Source organism: Hyalella azteca, unplaced genomic scaffold (genome assembly GCF_000764305.2).
Source record: "Hyalella azteca isolate HAZT.00-mixed unplaced genomic scaffold, Hazt_2.0.2 contig2628, whole genome shotgun sequence".
In the NCBI taxonomy this organism is placed as follows: Eukaryota; Metazoa; Arthropoda; class Malacostraca; order Amphipoda; family Hyalellidae; genus Hyalella; species Hyalella azteca.
In genome coordinates this window covers 291,300-313,708 of record NW_025932895.1, presented here as the reverse complement: position 1 = coordinate 313,708, position 22,409 = coordinate 291,300, and the positions used below count along the sequence as shown (strand labels likewise).

The 22,409-nt window shown below is 38.4% G+C and overlaps 1 protein-coding gene across 6 annotated transcripts; it reads left to right on the top strand.

The window, feature by feature from the left end:
• Positions 1–8,616: 8,616 nt before the first annotated feature.
• On the top strand, positions 8,617–22,281 carry LOC108674226 (longitudinals lacking protein, isoforms H/M/V; the record flags this gene model as incomplete). Of its 6 annotated transcripts, none has more annotated exon segments than XR_007157304.1 (6): positions 8,617–9,266; positions 9,674–9,734; positions 10,441–10,550; positions 11,189–11,242; positions 13,747–15,018; positions 15,376–15,427. XR_007157304.1 is itself a non-coding variant. In XM_018162159.2 (6 exon segments), coding segments are annotated over 6 exon segments (1,586 nt in total), but the record flags the coding sequence as incomplete, so codon positions are not given.
• Positions 22,282–22,409: the final 128 nt, after the last annotated feature.

Genomic DNA, 22,409 nt, shown 5'->3' with positions numbered 1-22,409 from the left:
ATTATTTGGCCACCGGTGGTTATAGTTTGGAGCTCTCAAAAAATATTTATTATATTGTAGTTAGTAGTTATGATTTTCATTTGTTAGTTTTTTATTTATAATGATACCAAGACTTATTACATACGTTTATTTCATTATTTCACTCTCTACTCATAATTGCTTTGCATTACGATAACAAATTTCATATCAAGCAACCCTTGTTGATGAAAGAATTCCAAGAATCTATTGCTCACTCACTCATAACAGGAAACTCGAAAAAAAGGAATGCAGGACGAGAACCAGCTGTTATAGGTGGGATGAGAAACTTTCATTACCTTTTTGAGTTGGAGGGTCAATGTTGGAATGTAAGAAAAAGATGTAGAGGGTGTTACAAGGTGCTGTCGAAAATTGAAGGCTGCTCAGTTGCAGCTGCATAAGCAAGAAGATTGAAAACAGTCTGCCTTCAAAGCGAAAATAAGCCACACTTATGCCCTGGTTGTTTTGAATGAACCCATTCTCATAGGTAATTTTTGATGTCTAATGCTATTATTGGTTCATGGATAATTTTCCAAAATGTAATCTAACTAATTATGATCACCAATTTATGCGGATTATTTCTTTTATTTGAAGAATTTTCTTTTTTACCATTGAATTTTAAGTTTGAGAAAGAGTCTGATTTACGGAACAAAACTTTAGTTATATTTCGTTTGAAATTTGTATAAAAGAATTTTTTTGAATAGTTATGCTAATAAATAAATAAATTACAACACTTGTTTTGATAATTCATCCTTCTATCCATGAAAAACGAGTGAAAAAGAAATTTGAAATTAAATTTGTAAATGATCCACCGGTGGTACATATGGCGTTCATTGACAGCTTGTTTTGTGCCACCGGTGGTACATGTGGCGGTTAACGTGTTAAATTGAGTTGGATTGAGAACTAAAGACATATTATAATTAGTAAAGGAAGACATGAAGGTTGGGCTACACAGTAGCCTAATTTAACCTCCGGTAACAACGTGCAGGTTGTGCACTGTCTCTCTTTGGATCTTAACATTTTCCTGCCAGACGGCCCAGACCTAGTGTTTTGGCAATAGTATGGCGCGCAATAGTATGACGTCACTATTTCAACCATCAACGAATGCGTGGAACTAAGACAAAGCTTAATATAAAAGAAAGGAAAAAGTTTAGAAGTGTCGGAATTTACCACATTTACCCTATATAAAAGAACCTGGTCATACCGTCAACCTGGGCTACTCAGGATGGTTTTGAACGTTTTTCATTCATAACTTCTTACCATGAAACATTTCATAAACAAGTTTAGGCTCATTTCAAAGCTCTTTGCAAGGGCTATCACATGGCTTCTCCAAAAAATTCCATATGCAATTTGTAAGGTGCCAGAAGCAAAAAAAGTGTCCCAACTAGCCCTGTCGAACGGGGCTACTCAGGACACTTGGAATAAAACTTCATTTTAAAACATTTGAAGCATGCAGAGTGTGCTAATCCATTACTAACAGTACTCTGAAGTCCTCCTCTTTTGTTGTAGATGATGTAGAGGTAGAATAAATGACATTTTCTGTGATTTTTACTTGTTTTTCCTTTATTGATATGATATTACCATATACATTAATTACCGTATTATTGATGCGATATTACCTACTGTATTATTGATGCAATATTACCATATCCATGAACATGCCATTGAGCATTTACAACAACCTTGTCCGCTGCAAGCTTCATATCAGCAGCCTTATAGCATTTTTTCTGTATCTGTAAGCTTACAGGACAGCTTGTAATTTCACACCATTTTAATTTGGTTAAGTGAATTTACTATGATAAAAGATTGTCGATTGAAAGACCTGAAACAGAAAGGAATGTTTTAGTGACAACCATCATATGTTTTGGAGAAATAAATCATAGTTTAGGTCAATTACTTTTCATTCTATGATGCCTGGTGCACAATTCTATATATGACATTCTATGCACAATTTTGTAATGACTGATGATGCACTAATTTTTTGATAAGTGAAATTTTTTTCGCTGAGCAAGGTAAATGTAATCAATATTCTTTGTTTTTAATCATTTTTTTCTTAACTGGAGCCTTTGCTGAGGTTCTACTGTAAATGCGTTTTTGGGGGTGTCCCGAATAGCCCCGGGGGGTGTCTCGAGTAGCCCCACCGTGCGTAAATGGCCGCCATTTTTTTTTGGATTGAGGTATGTAAATTCCGCAAATAAAGTTTTCATGCTAACACTTGTCTGCCACTTTTTTCTAAGCAAAATTTTTTAATACGTTAAATATTTTTTCTACAGACCTTAGTAGAAGTAACTTCTCAAAATATTGTTTTTCACCATTTTTTCAGGAATTTTTCAAAGCTAGTAAATGTAGTATTTTTGAACTTCCTTTATACTACATAGATAGGAGAAATGTTGACATTTATGCCACTATATTTAGTTTTACAATAGGTATTCCAATTAGTTTTGCTACAAAAACAGTTTTATGCCAGGTCGGAGGACTGTCCCAAGTTACCCGGCCCGTCCCGAGTAGCCCCGGTTGACGGTACGACATTTTGAACTGATTCCCCCTTACTGCTTCTTTACAGTTTACAAAGTGGCTTCTGATCTTATCACGTACATGTTAAGTGCAGCACAACCCACTGGTGAGCTGCAGGGCTTTTTTTCAGATAAATTCCTCGATTTATTTTTTTTTAATTGCGCTTGTTGACAAAAATTTATTATGGCAGTACGACCCTACATAGTGGCAAAGCAGACTGTAGAGAGTTTTTTAGACTCTCACTCAAGTTCAATTTTGAGCCCTATAAGTAGACCAGTAAAGTATCATGGATACCACGGACCCTATTAAATTTTAATAAGCAAGGAAAGAAGGAAAATTTAGTTTTTGCACCGTAACCTTCATACTTACTAGCTAGAAGTATATTTTGAATGGTGTGCCTTTTTATCTGCGGACCTGGCCGTTTTTAGGCCATCTGCCTAAAACATGGGTCGTGTTGCACTTAACCCTTTAGCGGGCAAGCATTGAAATATCAGAAATTAAAATTTCAGAAACTATTTCAAGAAAGTAAGAAACATTATACAATATATTTATTTCTATGAATTTTTGCAAATTTTGCCTATTGAATGTTTAAAGCGCACTTGAAGAATTCAATAAATGCGATCAGTACACAAAATTTTTCTTGATAATTAAAATCCAGTTTATGCAAATGAAAAATTAGAAACATAAAAATTTAATTTAATTAAATTTAATCAAGTTGCCAAAATAAATAAATATATATATTGATACTTCCACCTTTTGAAGAAAATGCGGAAAGAGCGTCAGTTCCATTGTCCGAGTCAAAACCTTCATTTAAATGCTCATATTTCAATTTGTGGACTTTGCAGTTGGTGATGCTATAGATAGAACGATGGTCAGATAATTAGTGATTGACTGAGGCTTTTTGTGGCGCGATTTCAAGTGATCATATATGGTAACTTACCCGTGAAAGGGTTAAGGTAAATGCACCATATTGTGACATCGTGGGCAATACCGACACTTCTCAACTTTTTCCTTTATATTTAGCTTTGTCTTAGTTCCATGCATGCGTTAGAGCATAGATGGTTGAAATGGTGATGTCATACTATTGCGCGTATGATTAGTATAGGAGAATATAACTATAACCATTAAAGATTTATTAAAACCGACGATGATTAGGAATAGGAATAAATTATAAATAAGATAAGAATAGGGATTGATGGTTAGAAGCGAATTTTGAATTAGGGGGGTGGAGCTCGAGCCGTCAAGCGTGCATGCGCGAGACCGGGGGGGTATTTAAGAGCGAGCGGGCCACCTCGAGTCAGTTCCGTTCCGGTGTTAGAGGCAGTCGGACCCCACCGCGAGTTCCGTTCCGGTGTTAGAGGCAGTCGGACCCCACCGCAAGTTCCGTCCCGGTGTTAAAGGTAGTCGGGCGTATCGTTGGCGCCAGTGGAAAGTGGTTGCAATTAACCGACGAAGGAGATAACTGAAAACCAAGACAAACACCGTGAGCCTTGTATAGGATTGCCATTAATTGTCACCGAGGTCAACTTTCACAAGTAAGCTTAATCCGGCATCGAGTTTTCTTTCTATGTCACCACGACCAATTGCCACTGTTTCACGTTCGTACTGCCGCGAGAAGAAAACTAAACGACGGATTCGACACCACCGAGCACAGGAGCCACGACAGACTGCTGCTGAGCTAATTATCTGAAGCTGATATCGAAGAACTACAGAGAACCTGAGAGAAGAACTACCCGACCATGAGGAGACTCATGTCCTAGTCCTGCACCGGGCAACTGATTTCACCCTCGTGTTTTCGACGACTGCCGAAGTCACGATCGCGAAGGAGGCTTCACGGAGCATCCCCGACTCCGGGAACGTTACTGCAACTCACGACGACAGCCAGACCATGCAGCTTTGCCTTGGACTAGATCGTCTCAAACAAGCCCAGTGATGTACCACTGTGTAGATTAAATTGTTAGCGTGCATTGTAGCCACTTTAATTTAGCCTCGCTGAATTAGTCTCAATTAGTTATTCGGAGCCTGTAGTAGTTGTCTAACTCTGTTGTCTCCGGCCCAGATTGGTGTAGGATGAGATTTTTCTTCTGCAAGTAAGCCTGTACTCTCGTTATTGTCATCATTCCTGGCTCTGTAACTAGGCGTAGGGTATCTTCTTTAGTATACGAGGTCGGAGATAAATGTGTGTGTCATTCTCCTTGTCAAGTCTTAGCTGCCAGTATAGAGAACCTTCCATCGCGACCTATTGACCACTCGGACAATGTACAGAAAATACCAACCTGACAGTAAATAGTACATAAAAACTCTATCAAGAGAAAAGTTCATTCATGCGATTGAGGAGTTTAAAATAGGTGTCGAAATTAGCGGTTGTATTGAAATCAATATAAATACTTATCGTCACAACCTCCTATATCGATAAGCATAGCTTTGGTTGCAATCGCTACATCGCGACTAAAAGAAAAGATCCAACTTAACGGAACCGTCATTCTAATCACGCAATATTCCCTCAATACACTAAGTCTGGCTGGAAAATGTTGAGATTCTCAGAGCAAAAATCCACATCACCCAGTGAGAACATTGAAAGACGTGTTAAAGTTGATAGTTGACCTTGCTCTACCAAATAGTGATAAACTGTGTAGAAAGAATTTTATGGTTTGAGACTTTTAGATTAGTTTGTGGATATATTAGGAATCCTTTAAGTATACTTGTATTTGCTGATATTAAGTGGTAAATAAATTAATAGATAATTAAGTTGAGAGACGGTTTTAGACACAAAAACTAATTATGACACAGCTAGGAATTAGACACACACAGGGTATCAGAATTCCAACACAGCGCTTTGGAATTATGAATTAAGAATTTGAAGCACTGTCGGAATTAGTATCACAATACCGCATTTAGTCACACACGTGTCAGAATTCAGCAATTTTGTAGACTTGAATTCTAAAATCTTTTAAATAAATATGGCAACAGTTTTTGACATTTCATCATTACTGGTGCATAGTGTGGTGTTTGAGAGTGACGTAAACCAATCAGAACTCGAGTTGCGCATACGGTGATCTATTTATAGCCATTTATTTCTTGCTACGTCTTTAAGGTGTCGGAATATGGTGTGTTTACCCTAATGTGTTAATGAAAATTCTACAGGTGAAAAAAAAGTAGACATATCAATATACATGTCAGTGGAGTGGAATACAATTAAAAGTAAAAAAGCTGTGAAACTTTTCCTTTATTACCTTTTGTCTTTAAAATGTGCAAATTTTGTGCTCTTTTTAGCGCATTTTCTTATTTATGGAAAAAATGCACTATTGTGCCACGTCCGTCCGTCTGTGACATCAAGTTTTTGTCGACAAGAAAATGCGCTCTCTGTCACTCATTGCAGTGAGTACTGAGTTATATTTTTTGGAAAAAACCATGGTTAATGGTTGATGTATCATTTTTAATCAACCATGGCTAGTTTTTTGGTCCAAAAATTTTTGTTAAGATAGAAAGAGGTTGGAAAAAGTCCTACTTTTTTAAATATTGCGGCTCTAACATCATATAATTTCATTAGGTATGAAATCTCTCAGCTCTACTTTCATGTATTTTGTTTGATGGAAAAAAAATTGTGGTTTGCACTTCACAAACCAGGGTGCAGAAAGTGGGTGAATATCGAAAGATATTTGGCAAAGCATCAGCAGTAATATTTACGCCTTTTGAAGATCTTGCCAACACATTTGAATTGAAAATATTGCATTTTGGGAATTACTTCAAAATTATTGCAAATATGAAAGACCACAAGCGCACACAGTAAGGTTTCCAGTAGGCCAGATGGAAAAATACATAGTGGCAAAGCAGAGAGTTTTTTAGACTCTCCTTCACATTCAATTTTAAGTCCTATAAGTAGACCAGCAAAGTATCATGGATACCAGGCTGTATCACTATATCTAATTCAAGTTAATTAACATTTGCACATTTCTGATAAAGGACCAAGCTGACCTGACATCCCTGTCAGTTAAAGTCATGAATTAATATAAAACATAATTAGCCTAAGCTATGCACTTCACCAATATTTAAGTAATCTTCCATAACTTCAAAACAGATTTTTCATTTATTAGTCATTAAAGTCATCAATTCCATAATCTAATAATATAGGTATTATTAAGAAAACATGTTACTTTGAAAATCTTTTGTGCATTATGCTTTTACAGCATTCAAGCTGCAAAGTTCTGGTGTATATAGCAGATGTCAAGATTATATCTTGTTGGGATAACGAAGACAATAACTTGCAGGAGTCCTTTAGCCTTTTATAATTGATTGTTTGTAATGGCCTCTTATCAGGAAACTCTAACTTCCCTGCATAACGATTGCAAATGGGTTGCTCTCACAATAACTGGAATGACTATGAATTTATAAAATTTATTCAATGTCTTTTCTATTTTGCATTGCTTTTTATTGGCAGTTATTAAATATGTTTTCCTATTTAAATTTAGTATATGCTGTGTAAGTATAGCAATAAAATTTAATAATATCAATCAAGTAAAAAATATTGAAACATCTTATGAAACTACTATCCTAGTTTAAACATGCCCCTTCTTTTTAATTGATGTGTAACACCAGAACATCATGGGGAAAACTGGTTTCTTATTATCAGCTTGAAACTGTTTGATAGATTAGCAAAATGTATCTGCCATGACCATAAAATGGCTCTATGAAAGTACAGATTTGCAGATATGTTTGGGCACCTAACAACTGCCTTTTGATGCAGTCATACAAATGCTACAGTATGCATTGAAGATGTAAAATGTGACATTAATTAATGTCACAATACTCAATAATTTATGTGACATTGAATCAAATCAATATTATGATACAGCAATCCCTTGATTAACGCGGTTAATAAATCCCCGAGTTTTACCGTGTTAAGCAAAACCGCGCTAATCAAACTTAAAAATATATGGGAATAATTATAATGAATCCTCAAAAATATCAAAGGAAAGGAAAATTATGTAGTTCGATAAAAGTGAGCATTTATTTTCTGTGTGACGAATTCGTCACACCAGGGCTTAAAGGGCTAGAGCACCGGCATGGCGCACTTACCGGCGAATGTTGCCGAACTCGATCATTCGAGTTATGAACGAGACAAGGTGCGGTTAAACCGACTCCGTAGTCAGCATGAGTGCCTACTGAACGGGACCTTATTTAAAGAATTATTGGCTGAAATTCATAAAGTAACAACATTTGGCGAATTTTTCCAAAAGTCATAACAGAAGCACAACATAAGATCTAATAAGCACTAACGTAACACCTCTGGCTAGAGGCGGGAAAATGATGCATTGTGAAAAAAAAGTCGCGCTAATCAAAACTGGCACCGCGTAGATCAAGGGTAGGTCGCAAATTTTTTTTCTGCGTTAATCAAAACCGCGGTATTCAAAACCGTGCTAATCAAGGGATTGCTGTATGTGAATGCAATTCTCTTGAAATTCAAATGATGAAATGAGACTAAGTCATCTATAGAATATCAATCCAAATCAGGGAACTTCTATTAGAAATTTGCTATTGATTTAAATCATTTGTAATATAACCTCTCATGATTAACATTTCAGTCAAAATTCATCTTTGACAATCAGTCTTTGATTATCTTTGATTGTCACAGTAAACATACAAATGCGAGAGTGTTGAAAGATCTTCACTTACTTCAGTGGCTATTACTTCATCGGCTCAGCACGACTAAATATAATAGTTTTTAAATTCTATGTTAATAACATTTATTCTGCAGAAAAGCAAATTGTTTTGCAAACTTGAAAACATTAATAAATTTATATTTTTAAAACTTTCTAATGTGTTTATTATTGGATACTTTATATTATGAAGCAAAAACCTTATAGGATTCTTGAGGATATGGCAAATGTCATAGGATACTTACATATTATCCAATTGGACATTATATAGGATATTATATTATCCAATTGGTGCATTATAGGATTATCTGATGATGCAAATACTCTAATAATTGATGAATGTGTGGTAATGTTACCTCATGCTTTTTTCACACTGTAAATGCCTTAAATGGGCATCATTTATTTCATCTCATGTGCACATTTCCTTTGCAGAAGTCATACACGGACACTACTCTGGCTTGTGATGGACTACTCTACCCAGTGCACAAAATTGTGCTTTCAATGTGCAGCAAGTATTTTGAAGACATCTTTGCTCAAACTCAAGGCCAGCATCCAGTGATCATTTTAAAAGACATCAAGAGGCATGAACTAGAATGCCTCCTGAATTACATGTACATTGGAGAAGTAAATGTTCCTCAGGAAAAGTTGTCTGGTTTGATTAAAGCTGCAGAGTGTCTGCAAATTAAGGGTTTGGCTGTGCCAGATGAAGCACCGCCTCCAAATAAATCCAACAAAAACATTGGAGAGAAAAGAGTCAGAGATGACTCGCATACCTCCGAGGCTAAGAAGAGAAAGCAAGAAGCCTTGAATGAAAGGAGTCCAAGAACTAGCCTCACATCCAGTCGACAGTCTACTCCCAGTAAGGATCAGGATGATAGAAATAATGCAACTTCTCCTACCCATAACAGGAATAAAATTGGTCACAGGAACCAACAAAGGAATTTTGAAGCGTTTAGTGCCGGTGGAAGCACAAACAGTGCCATCAATGGAAGAGATCCTCTGTCTTGCTCACCGGCTGGTGAACCACATTGTTCCAGTATGAAAGAAGAAAATGATCTGGAGGACGCTCTTGTGGAAGAGGTGTGTTTCATTTTATTTTAGTTACTCTTATGATAACAAATTTACTCATTCATTTAACCTATTGTATTTCCATTTGTTATTGTATGTATTATTCTTGTCTACATTTAATTAAAAATTTCTTTATATTCTGTTTTTTTTTTTTAAGGGAAAAAGTATCATATTGCAAGGTAAAGCTGTGAATTATCCCTGTTGTGTTCCTATATATGATGTTATATGAATTCTACATTCTTCAAATAACATTGGACAATTGAACCCATTGTGCATCTGTGTGAACAAGTAGGAGCCTAACTCATCATGTTTTAAGATAATCACTCTGATTTGTGAATGCAGTTATCCCTAAATAATAATAATAATGCAACCCAAACTAATGAGTCATTAATTTGCATGTTATTAATTTTTTTTTTCAGCAATTGCCTGAGGCAGCAATCAAGGAAGAACCAGTTTACCTTTCTGACTCAAATTCTAATGGTGAGTGGTGCCCTATTTCTCCCATCTGTTATTGACTTGTCACAATTTCTGCTCGAATAAAATAAAAATGATGTTTCTCTTTGCAAAAGCATTAAGCTCACTTTGTTCACTTGGGTTTTTTGTGGACTGAAAAGAAGATGTTATGCATGTATTAACTTTTGAAGAGATAGTACTTATGATTGATATCCTTGGGTTTATTGCTTGCAGTACGGTACTCCACACAATCATGAAACATTTTGCATAAAATGTTTAATGTGCCATAAGTAACACCCTTCTGCAGATAAATTGGCTGCACATGCTTTTTCTCAACTTTACTGCCTACTAATCTTTAATTGGGATATCATTAGCAGCAGTAGTTGGAGAAGTATATTCATGTAACTAATTTGAATTAATCATCACTTTTTATCGCATTTTCTCGTTCATGGAAAAAAGGCACTATTGTGCTTGCCATGGCTGTCTCTCTGTCTGTCCATCTGTCTGTCTGTCTGTCTGTCTGTCCGTGACTTCACGTTTTTGTCAATGTGAAAATGTGCTCTCTGTCACTCACTACAGTGAGTACCGAGTTACATTTTTTAGTCTATGTGCATGGAAATGCACATGGACTGTTAGACTTGTAGTCTAATTTAGATGAAGACTGGCCTAAATTTCTTCTAATTATTTCAAATGATAAATGGAAGTGATTTGCAGCTTGTATTGATTTGAACAGATGAGCATCAGATGCTGCAGTCAGATGAAGCATCTGGACAAGAAAGTTCTCAGCTGCAGTTGATGGAGCAGCTGCTTGGCCAGGACTCTGCACCTGATTCACTGAAGGAGGTTTGTTTAATTAATTGTACGTGTTATATAGTAAAGTTGTATGTGTTATATAGTAAAGTTGTACGTATGTGTTATATAGTAAAGTTGTATGTGTTATATAGTAAAGTTGTACGTATGTGTTATATAGTAAAGTTGTATGTATGTGTTATATAGTAAAGTTGTACATATGTGTTATGTAGTAAAGTTGTATGTGTTATATAGTAAAGTTGTACGTATGTGTTATATAGTAAAGTTGTACGTATGTGTTATATAGTAAAGTTGTACGTATGTGTTATATAGTAAAGTTGTATGTGTTATATAGTAAAGTTGTATGTGTTATATAGTAAATGAATTTTAATTAATCCTTGTGATAAATTACTGTAAGGTTCTAAATATCTGCTCGTAGCTTGAGCCTTTTTTTCTGAATTACCGCCAAATTTAGGCAAACATTTTACAAATTTTCATACATCAAAAAACATTTATCTTGTTTACATTGTTCTTGTAGAAGTGATACACTGACACTACACTGGATTTGAGACCTATAGGGTCAAAAAATTTTATTTATGATACTTTTTATTAGCATACCTTCAAATTGAATATTGAAGTTTCTAGTGATAAAGTATTGATATATGTTATTGTTTATAATGTTATTTGTTCAGGACTTTGACTGTGTAGAGGACAGCACCGCCTCGGGAGACCTGCCTGGCTCCGTGGTGAGTAGCTACGTCATGGCCATGCCCTTGTCCACTCTCACAATTTGCTTTTCTTTTTTAGAAAATGAAAATATTGAATTAGTCAAAAAAATTAATTTTGTTTTGAATAAAAAATGAATACTTTTTAACAACTTTTTTAATAAATTTCCAACCTGAAATTTTTCAAAATAGTTACCTCCTACTTTCCCAAGAATTGAAGCATTAGTACGCTGCTGTCATTCATCTAAGGTTGTTAATATTATGATAAGGAATTTCTAACAAATTTATGGTATGAATTAAAATTGATGCAATTATTTTATTCCCAAATAAAATTGTTGAGAGTGGACCAAGGATGCTAATTAGCATTTAAATTTGATTAGAAATCCCTTGCATACGTACTTGTCGATAGATGTTAGGGTGGTGCTGTAGTGCATATCTTGACTATGTACAGTACAGTAAGTACTGCAGCAATTAAGTGCACTGGCCTTGATAAAGAGGCTTTCAAGCAGCACATGAAAGTATTACATTCAAATAATAACATATACTGGTATTTTGATGCCTTGAATTGCCTCTCATTATGTGAGTTTAAGTAAGCCCTCCAAGCATTGTTCTGGGAATGATGCCCAGGTAGCAGGTTACCTACATGTTGCTAAATCATCCTCTGCTCCACGTCTGGTTCAGAAACTTTTACAATCAAACTATAGAACTTGTCAAAATTTCAACTTAATTCTGTGATGCTAATTGAAGTTTTAAGTGATGATAAATGAAGTGAAGTTAACTGCTCCAGCCATGCTTGGCTATTGTGTCGTTAGGTGCACGCTTTTTGTGGATTTACACTCACAGAACTTTTGGGGTTGATTCCAAAGGTCTCAGATGGGTTCTCTAACAAGTAATACCGTATAGATTTTCTAATAAGATACGACAGTATATTTTGTATTGGTTGCATATTATTTCTGTGGAGTTCTTGTAAATCTGATGATGTTGTAGATGTAGAGGATATATATATATATATATAGATATTTTTGAAGGATTTGATTATAAATCCTACATGTACCTACAGTATATAGGTAGTGATGCACCTATAGCCTTGTATGGGTCATCGTGGCCCAGTTTGGCCTGGCGATAGGATGTATCAGTGCTACGTGCAAAAGAATTACTATTTTGACTGTATGGCCATTTAGTTTACTGAGCGATAGCAGGTATAGTAATGCCAGCTGTGTGTCAAGTCCACACTTAACACTCATATTGTGTGTGATCTCGACATTCTGTGATATGGTAATGATGGCACCAGGAAGCTGTCTTGCTCGGGCGATGTTGGATGTTGTCTTGCACTCTTGCTTGAGTGATGTGTTGGGTAACGTCTTACGTAAGCGCTGCGCGGAAACTGCTAGCATAATCCACTGATTGTTCCGTACTTTAACAGGATGTTGTCGTTGGATGTTTTGTGTACAGTACGTTCAAAGCAAGTTCAGTGCATTTGTTGAGTTTGGTCTTCTATGAACACGAAACTAGATTGTAGAAATGACACCTTATTGACCAAAGCAAATTGTGAGAGTAACCGAGTGAAATTTTGAAGGCAGCATCACAAATGTCATTAGTCTATTAAAATCAATGTAAAATTATTAATTATTATTATGAATTAAAGATTATATAATTATTTTATTCCCAAATGAAATTGTCGAGAGTGGACCAAGGATTCTAATTAGCATTTAAATTTGATAAAAAAATCCCTTGCGTCCTTGTCACATTCGGTTTCCTTGATCCTATGCTTGAAAAATCTAGTTGTTCATTTTTTCTGCGATTCAATGTTTGCCACTAGTTAATTAAGGGATATGGAGCCCATGGGTAAATCGCAACGTGTTTCGCTAGTTAAGTGTTGAGCCGAGCATTCATCAAGGTGGAAATGCGGCAGTACAGTTCTTTGCGATATCATTTTAGAATGTAATCATAAGATGTCCTCATATTATTACTGAGATTGCATAGCGTTCAAAGGCGTTCATAGCTTGCTGTGTCAGCACAGTATTTACCCAGAAACTGGTCCAATAAATAATGCGACTTGAAATGTTATGGCATTTTAGATTTTGAGGTATAATTGTACAGAACCGAACCATAAGGCCTGTTTTCCGCCACCTGAAGCTCAATGTACGTAAAAATTAGCCCTTCTCTAGATCTCTGTCTGCCTTAGTAGAGATTTCATGCGTCTAGGGGATCACTAGTTCACTAGTTTGCTAAATAGCAACGCCTCGTCCTTTGGGGCGGAGTACTTGTGACGTCTTAAGGCAAGGCACTTGAGTATTTTGCTCGACGTGGCGAGTCATTGTGATATTTTTCGCGCGAAGTGTCATCTAAACTTGAGGGTTGGAAATGCTATTGTTTTTATGACAGGCGTCGTTGCTGTAGCATCAGTAGAAGTGGGCTCTCTTAGTTGTTAAGAATTTCAATCTCAAGTTTCATTATTGTAATGACTGTGAAGTTGATTTTACGTCATAAAATGAGTTTGGCACTGAAGCGAACCCTTCCCGCAGATGAAGATCTCAAGCAACTCTCCTGCTCCGCCGCCACCGAGACCTGCCAAGCCAGCCTTATCTGCCACCGAAAGAACTGACGCTCTTCCCCCCAACGAAGCCATCTGGTCGGCCTGCTACCCACATGTCGATATCGCTCCTGACCATCAAAAATCCTTCACTTTTCCACCGGCAGCGCTAGGCTCCGATTCGCAAGGTCCTCGCGATGCCTACCCGTACCCGTTGTTTGGTAGCGGCTTCTTCACATCTCCTAGTAAATCTTCTTCATCGCAAGCGAGCGGAGCGAAGGCAAAAACAATCCATTGTCTTCACTGCACGTACACAACGTGGCGAACAAGCGACATGAAGAAGCACGTTCGCATCCACACCGGCGAGAAGCCCTTCGCATGCTCGCAGTGCCCCTACCGCTCCTCCAACCCCAGCAACCTCAGAGCACACGAAGTTACAGTGCACCCCAAGCCACCAACTTCTTCCTAATTCACATCAATGTTAAGCTTCAGGGTCAGGAATAATGGTCGTTTTGCGCGTGCATTTTGTTGTTGCTGAAAGAAGCTGAATGTGATGTTGGACAGTTCCCTGCTTCATAGCCATGTGTGTTAGCTGGTTTCGTTTGCTTGATCGCAACTTACCAAGCTTTGTCTTTTCAACAGTTCCTTAAGCCTCAGTGCTTGGGCTCCTTAATTAAAATAGACGTAGAATATTGCCTACAATGTTCGATACCCAAAAACTGACTTCGCCATGAAATTAAGTGTTTGATGCTCCAGCGTTAGAGGCCGTCTACAAAATAAAGTAACTGAGGCGGCCGAGCTGCCAAGTGCCAACTTACCAAGTCATTGACTGGAGGCATTTGTCCAGTCCGCTCTCGCGCACCATTTAATGGCTTTAAAACTGGAAGACTTCTTTACACAAAACATTCTTGTTCAAATTCAACTAAAATAAAGGAATAAAATGACGGACAGCAAAATATAGGTATCTATCGACACGACTGATTAAGGCAGCACCAACAATATGTGAGAGTACGACTTGCATCCTTGCCTGTAGACAGCCGATGCAGGAGCTGACACTCCAGACCTTGTCGATCAGCAGGATGCGTAACACCAACGACGACCTGCACACAAACCGACGCTGAGTAGCCTGGCTGTGTATTGTTGGCAACGCCATGCCTGGTGCTCGCATCCTACATATTAATAATATTGTTGTTTGCAAATTACCTCAACAATGTTAAGGTGATTGTCATGAAACAGGCGTGAGAAACGAGCGCCATGACAACCGGTGAGAAATTATTAGAATAGAAAGAACCATAGATGACGCTAAAATAGACACAAGCTTTTTTTTCTCGTCGCCATCTGTAGTGAGAGAGTAAATTCTATTCATTGCGTTCCAATAATCGAAGAAGGCGTCATTTCGTGCACTATGTATAGTACCGGTAGCATTTACGTAGCAATTGTACACGAGATGGAAAGCTTAGGGGTGACCTCCAGTGGTATGATTCTCCATCATGTGTGTCGACACTTTTTTAGCACGCGTCCCATGGTTTCGGATAATTAATTCCTTATATTCATGTAGTATTTGTACAATTATGTTAACTGAGGCACGAGTGAATTAAGAGCTGCATGTTCTTCTCTGTAGGTGGGAGGCATTTCGTCGTCTGCAAGCATCCCCCTGCCACTTTACCATCTCGAGTCTTTCCCTTCTTTTCTGGAAGAAGAGACGGCGGCCTCAAGCTCTGGGCAGCAAAGGCCTTCCGCTGCACCTCTTGCAGGTTTTCGGCATAGTGCAACCTCGTCGCGCAACGCACACGACTCCAGAAGTGGTTTGTCGTCCAAAACTACCCTAAATCCCGCAGCATCTCGAGCCTCGACTTCTTCTGGTTCTGCGGCTACCGCTCCGGCCAACATCACTCCTTACGACCTTCTCGATACGGAAAAAGTTGTACTGCCCAACGGCTGCTACCAGTGCCCTGTGTGTGCCGCCATATGTCCAGACCGTTATTCCTTCAGACGTCACTATATGATACACACTGGCGAGAAGCCTTTCAAGTGTCTCATCTGTAATTATAGGTCCAATCAGAAAATTAACGTCAAAATGCACATGCGCAACAAGCATAGTAGTGAACTACCCTCAAGTGAAACATTCCATCGGAACTTCTAACGCTGTTCAGTTGATGCAATATCGTATTTGTTCAAATCTCTAAACGCCGGCTTGTTTTGCGTTCTATCTCTTATGTAATCCTCCGCTCGAAATTTCACTCCGTTGACTTCTATAAGGTATCAAAAGTAAACAATTTATCTACGTTTCAAAACTTTTAGATGCAAATATTGTCCTGTAGATGTCATGTTAGTGATAGAGATAAAGATTCCGTGTAGAAAAATGTATGTGCACTTCCAAATGTAGTGAGTGGAAGAAATGACTTCAGCACGAGAATTGTTCATATATACGACTATTTACTGAGCTTATACGGGTTACAAATTTTACATTTTTTGCAAGCTTCGGGTTACTTTTTAATTTCGTCCGCAAACTGCTTTGAAATCTAGTATCATTGTGCTGTTATTATCTACTTCGTCACATCCCTGTCATTTTCTTGTTCACTGTTTCCTCGTAGAAATAACATTATAACAGTCACTGTCTGATGCCATCTGGAACCTAAAAATCTGAATGCTGGGAAGCACTCAATATTATAAGACTGATTTCTACTATGGTAAACGCCTTCATTGTTGTACTACGTCAGGCTTGTATTCTTACTTTTATTTTACATGTATAAGGACGTGTCATTGTAATCCAATAGACGTGCTTGCTTCACTCCTGCCACTCTGTGGTGACTTCATGACGTTGAAGACTCGAAACTTGTTGTGTTTACTTCATTTTGCGTAACGTAGTTGTGTTTTTTTTGTGTCTTCGTTAAGATCCGTAAGAACATTGAAGTTTGATTTGGGAAGTTTTATTTGAAGTGTTTGAACATTGAAATTTAGTGCCTTTCACCCTTGAAAAATGCTAGCATTTGTAGTTTGTCGATGACTGACTGTTCTGTGACGGCTTAGCTTGCAAAACTTCAAGAGGTGAAAGCTCAGCCTTGTATATATATTTTTTTTATTTAAGGTGACCATGTCGGTCAAAAAGAAACTTTTTTTATTTACGGACGGATCATTGTGAAACTTTCTTACATATATGTAAAATAGAAATCAATAACTTCTATGTTTATGTAAATTTTTCAAAAAAAAATAAAGAAAACATGAAATCAATAGAAAACGGCAAAAAAAGGGTCCTGTAAAAATGTCCCTCTAGTATTTTCAAGCTACGACCGGATGATCTTTAAAGATGTTTCTTACGAATCGAAAGGTATATCTCAATGCTGTAGCTTGAAAATCATAGGAGGATTTGAACGGGAGATCTTGGTTGTTTAAATCTTAATATTTCTTGATGTATTTAGTACAAATGTCTTGAAGTGTGTCTGTGTGTCCATGAATTTTTTACTCTGATCAAAACTCTGCAGATATCAAAACTTAGTTGGCCAAGACGATGTATTTATTCCTGCATGTTTATATTACTTCACGAAAGCTACATGACAGTGTAAACCCCTCAGCGTATTGCTTGCAAGTACATGCTCATCCGTGATGAATATTTATAACGCATTGTTATCTGTAATAAAATTAAGCGTTGTATGCATCTATGCGACTTATACAAACTTGTCGCGATGTAGCCCATTGAATCGACTTGTTCAGAAAGTAATTTCTTTGTGTAACCACCCATATTTTTTGCGAATTCTATTAGTACTGTAAATTTAAACCCCACACAAACATATTGAAAGTTTCTTGTGCGATTTAGTGATTTTTCCTCAATGGAAACTTCTTTTATTTGAAATTATTGAACTGTATTTATTGGTCTAAATTAGGTTGTTGTTCGGTTTTCGAGTGAAATTTGCAACTACATGCTAACTGTATCATGACTAAATCCATTTATTGTAACGTCTGTGTGTGTGTATGGAAATAAAAGTTCTGAAGAAATTCCGCTAGTTTCTTATTTTGTTGAGAAAACGAGAGCAATAACCGGCTATAACTTATCCCTGTAGGTGTCCACGACACCCGAGACCTCGTGTGCTGGTCGTCGAGTTGCCGTCCGGGGGTGTGGAGCCGATGATGACATTGCTTACTTTTCGGATATTTCGTCGGATAACATGTTGCTCGCAGGACGAGTAACTTGCAAACAAACGCCTTCGTCGGGGGGTCTTTCCACCGGGACTTATGCCTCCGATTTGAACGTCTTCAACACCTCCGTACGAACAAGTTCTACCAACGAACCTTCGTCATCTCGGCACATGGCCGACACCGGAAGCCATTTACCTGCATCGTCTTCTGCTTGTGCACCTTACTCTTCAATTAATTTCACAGAGTGCATTACAGCTCACGGCGAGTACATTTGTCCAGTGTGCGCCAAACCGTTCGTTGAAAAGTCTAAGCTGAAACGCCACTACCTCATACACACAGGCGAGAAGCCCTTTACTTGCCCTCACTGCTCCTTCAAGTGTAACCAGAAGACCAACCTCAAGATGCACCTCCTCTGTCGACATAAGCTGGATTACAATCTTCGTAGTTAGAGTATTGAACAATCTGTGCTCATAAATTCGATAGTGGGGATTAATTGTAAAGTATCTGTTGTCTTGGGGCCGTAGATCGAAACTTGATCAAGTACACTTGGTGCACTTAGTATGCTTAGCCGCTGATTTCTCGTCTGTGATTGGTGGTTTTAGAATGAAAATACGTCAATGATTGACTTACAGAGTTACAAACTCTTTTTTTTTATGTCCAAGATGTCCTCAGTGATGTCACTTTTCTTCCGGACGTAAGCGCTGGTGATCTGAGAGCTTGACTCGAGTGTTTCCAAACACGAATTTATCCTGAAGACTGTTAGGCGACGGAAACTGAATCATTCGAATCGGCCAATCAGTTTTCAGTATTGATGTTGAATGTAATGTTTTGTTGTTAGGCACTCCGTAGAAATTCTATGGTGCATAGATGGATGTGGATTGTGTAGAATGCAAATCCTGTTTTATTTTACCTCGCCCATCATGACGAGAAATGGCCTATCATTACCACCATGCAACACGGCTATGATAAGGGCGTATTCTCTGCAGTGTTGCAGTTTGTGTCTTCCGTTTCTTGCTCGCTTACTATGAGGAAAGCACCAATTCCTGCTAAAACGGTGCTAAAAGTCAATTAATTGTGCTGTTGCCGATTACAGTTTACGATAATGATTATGTTGCACGGAAGACGGATCTGTTTATTAATTATCAGTTGCGTTTTAATGCTTAAGATCATAACGAGCTTGTGATTATTCTTAGGTTACACGGCCGCTGGAGCCTTCCTGGATAACTGGACAGTTGGCCTCGAGTCGATCGCGGTACGGAAACATGGAAAGTGGAATCTTGCACGACTCTTCATGGACACCCACCCGAAAAAGCTCCTTTCATACCGGTGCTGCACGAACCAGTGAAGGTACTACACGGTCCCTGGATGACACGTCGAGCTTACTTGACAATGTCATCGACGGGGTGTCCCGATCTTTGTATGGTCCATCACAAACATCACCCGGTGCACCTCGGTCTCGTTATGGTACATCAGGATCTCTGTGCGGTACTTCATCTCAGCTGTTACCTCCTCAAGACGCCGCCACCCTCATGTCGTCTCTTGCAGACACGTCGTCGCTGATATCTTATGCTCGAGGTGACTCTCGAATGTCTGCGAGTTTTGCCGCAACGGCTCCCCCATATTCTACCGTTAATTTCTCAGAGTGTTTCACCACTGACGGAATTTATGTGTGTCCTGTATGCTCAAAAAGCTTCATCCAAAAATACAAACTCAAGCGCCATTACCTCATCCACACTGGAGAGAAACCTTTCACTTGTTCCTTGTGCGACTTCCGCTGCAACCAGAAGAACAACCTCAAGCTCCACATCGTTTCCAAGCACGAGTAAGGAAACTTTTCTTTGTGAACACGTGCGGCATCTTGTATAATAGGTTTGCTTTCTTAAAAAGAAACTTATATTGTGAGTTAAGTCCATGTCCACTCTCATCTAATTGATAGACGAGTCACGTCAATCATTTGTGTTCCATTTGGCCATCGAATTGATAAGCCTTAATGAATTTCGATACTTTCTTTGTGAACGGCGCACAGTGCAGTGCATTGTGGAGAAGCATGTATGCGAATGGGATTTTCGATGTATCTTCAAATAATTTGTATAAAATTTTTATTCATCGCCTCAGTCCTTTTGTAGAGCTAGATAATTTATTGCTGGCTGTTCTTTTGTTGATATGAACAGGAAGGCATTGTACTGAGAAATCGAACGTTATTTTACCATCCTAAAGGAAATAACTAACCGCTTGATTAATTACCTATCACTTTAAAATTTATTTTATTTGTAGAATTTAGGGTACTTTGTAATTACATTCACAGATGTTTTGACGATATTTTCAGTGCGATCTCGCATTACGCATTATCTCCTATATTGTTACGTTCATCTGCATACTTGAATATTGTTACCTCTACATCTTAGTTGACTCTTTCTACTCGATAAACTTTACTCAAAAGATACCTATGTATGGGACCAAGTTGTGGCTGGCCTTCGAAGCGGAAGTTCCTTTTCACTGATATTATAAAACTAACGAATTATCTAGCTTTGCTATAACAAGCGACCATTTCTAATAAGCGGTGGAGTTTCTAAGCGGAGTAAGCTGTACGTCATTCTCACACGTATATATATATGATGGGGTCGATCAATGCATTTTTTCTTGTTGAACGAATCAATGGTGAATCAAACCCCACCACCGGTCTAAGTAAGTGCGCTTGATCATTTTCTTTTCTCATGATACCTCCGTTCAAACCTGTCTAACTTTTTTCCTCCTCATAGGACGCATCTCTCGACATCAGCCCCAACAAGCAGCGCCTCGCCTCCCCTGTACACAGCGGCCACCACGCAAAAGATAACTTAAACATGGGCCAGATGGCATCGTCCTGTCACAGTTTTGTTTCTTCTGATGCAAACGCATCATCAGCTTCTTTATGCACGACTAACTTTCTGGCCGCGGACCGTGACAGTATAAACGATGTGGGACAACATTTCGGGACGATGTTTCGCTCCAAACCTACAGCCAGCAGCGACCATCAGACGGATTTTTCTTGCTTGTTTTCTGGTTTTATGGGCTTATCTCACGCTGCCCACGGAGTCCGCAACCGTGTCCAGCCGACTTATTTTGGCCCCTTTCTTCCGTTTGAAGAACTTGACCTCGTAGCTTTAGTTACTGAAGAGCGACTTTACCAGTGCCCAGGATGTCCACGTAGGTTTGGATTCAAGTCCGAGTTCAAGATTCACTACATGATACATAGCGGCGAGAAGCCGTATAGATGCCACTTGTGTCCTTATGGAACCAACCAGAAAAGCCACCTCAAGCGACACGTCGAGCAGCGACACAACTCTCGAGAGTCTCTCTCGCGACTCTTTCCGCAGTAAATGCCTTCAAAAGGAAGATCCAGCTGAACGCGAGTCGAATTTCGAACAAATTCTTTAACCCCAACGCCACTTAAGTGTTCTGATAACTTTCTATTCTGATCATCATGTTGCTAGACCGGTCCTCGTGCTACCCTGCAACTCGCAAGTAACGTATTCTCCGCGTGTTTGTGCCGCCCTTCAGATTCTGTGCACTCAACAAAGGATGTTTTATTATTTTTTGTACCGCAACCAGTTGCGTGGCTGTGGTGAATATTGTCCAGGATTTACTATATCAGATTTGCACGCGTCCGCCGGATTTTTTACGATGGGCATTTCATTCAATCTATTGAATTTTGAACCTGCGTGTATGTTATGTGTTCATTGTAGTTCCATTGCTTGCTGACCTACCGGGTCCTGAATCTTGTAGTTTGAACTACGAAAGATATCATAGCGTTATAGCACAAATTATTTTTCGATGTTAAAGGATGTGTCTTTTTTATGTGTGTTTATTAAGGATATTTCATTGCACCCGAATTGTTGGTGTGTTACATGTAGAAATGGAGTATATTTGTTCGTTTCGTCGTTACAACCAAACTTGTGCTGCTGTGGCCGTTCTCAAATCGACCTGTTCTTACATGATTGTACTTAATATAAGGCCAGTTTCTAAATGTAAGTCTTCATTTTTAGTTGATATCATATTTTTTTAAATGTTTCAGTAAATAGACTTCACATACATCGTGGACTTGAGGTTTAAATTCAAGCAAAACTTGCAAGAAATTAATAGCTAAAGACTCCAATATCGACAACTGCTGCAAGTTATTGATATGGTTTGACTGATCATTGTGTGCTCGCTGATAACGTAAATTAAAGGATTCTATTGATGAGCCCATATTATTTGTTTGTATCATCGCTGCTTGGAGGATAGTTGCAGCCATCGCAGTTGTCATGTGTGCAGCGTGGGAGACCCGCCTCCTCCTGCCCACCGCCCGCTGCTTGTCATGAGTTACTGAGCTTGTTTGTCTACAATGTGGTCAATATTATATTGATATGTGTTACGAATGGACTTTCATTTGCTACATTAGTGCGAATTCCTTTGTATACGATGCTCAATTGATCAACAGTCCAGACAAATGAGAGGACGTTGTACTTGACATGTTGCCCCTACAACTTTGCTCCTAAGTTC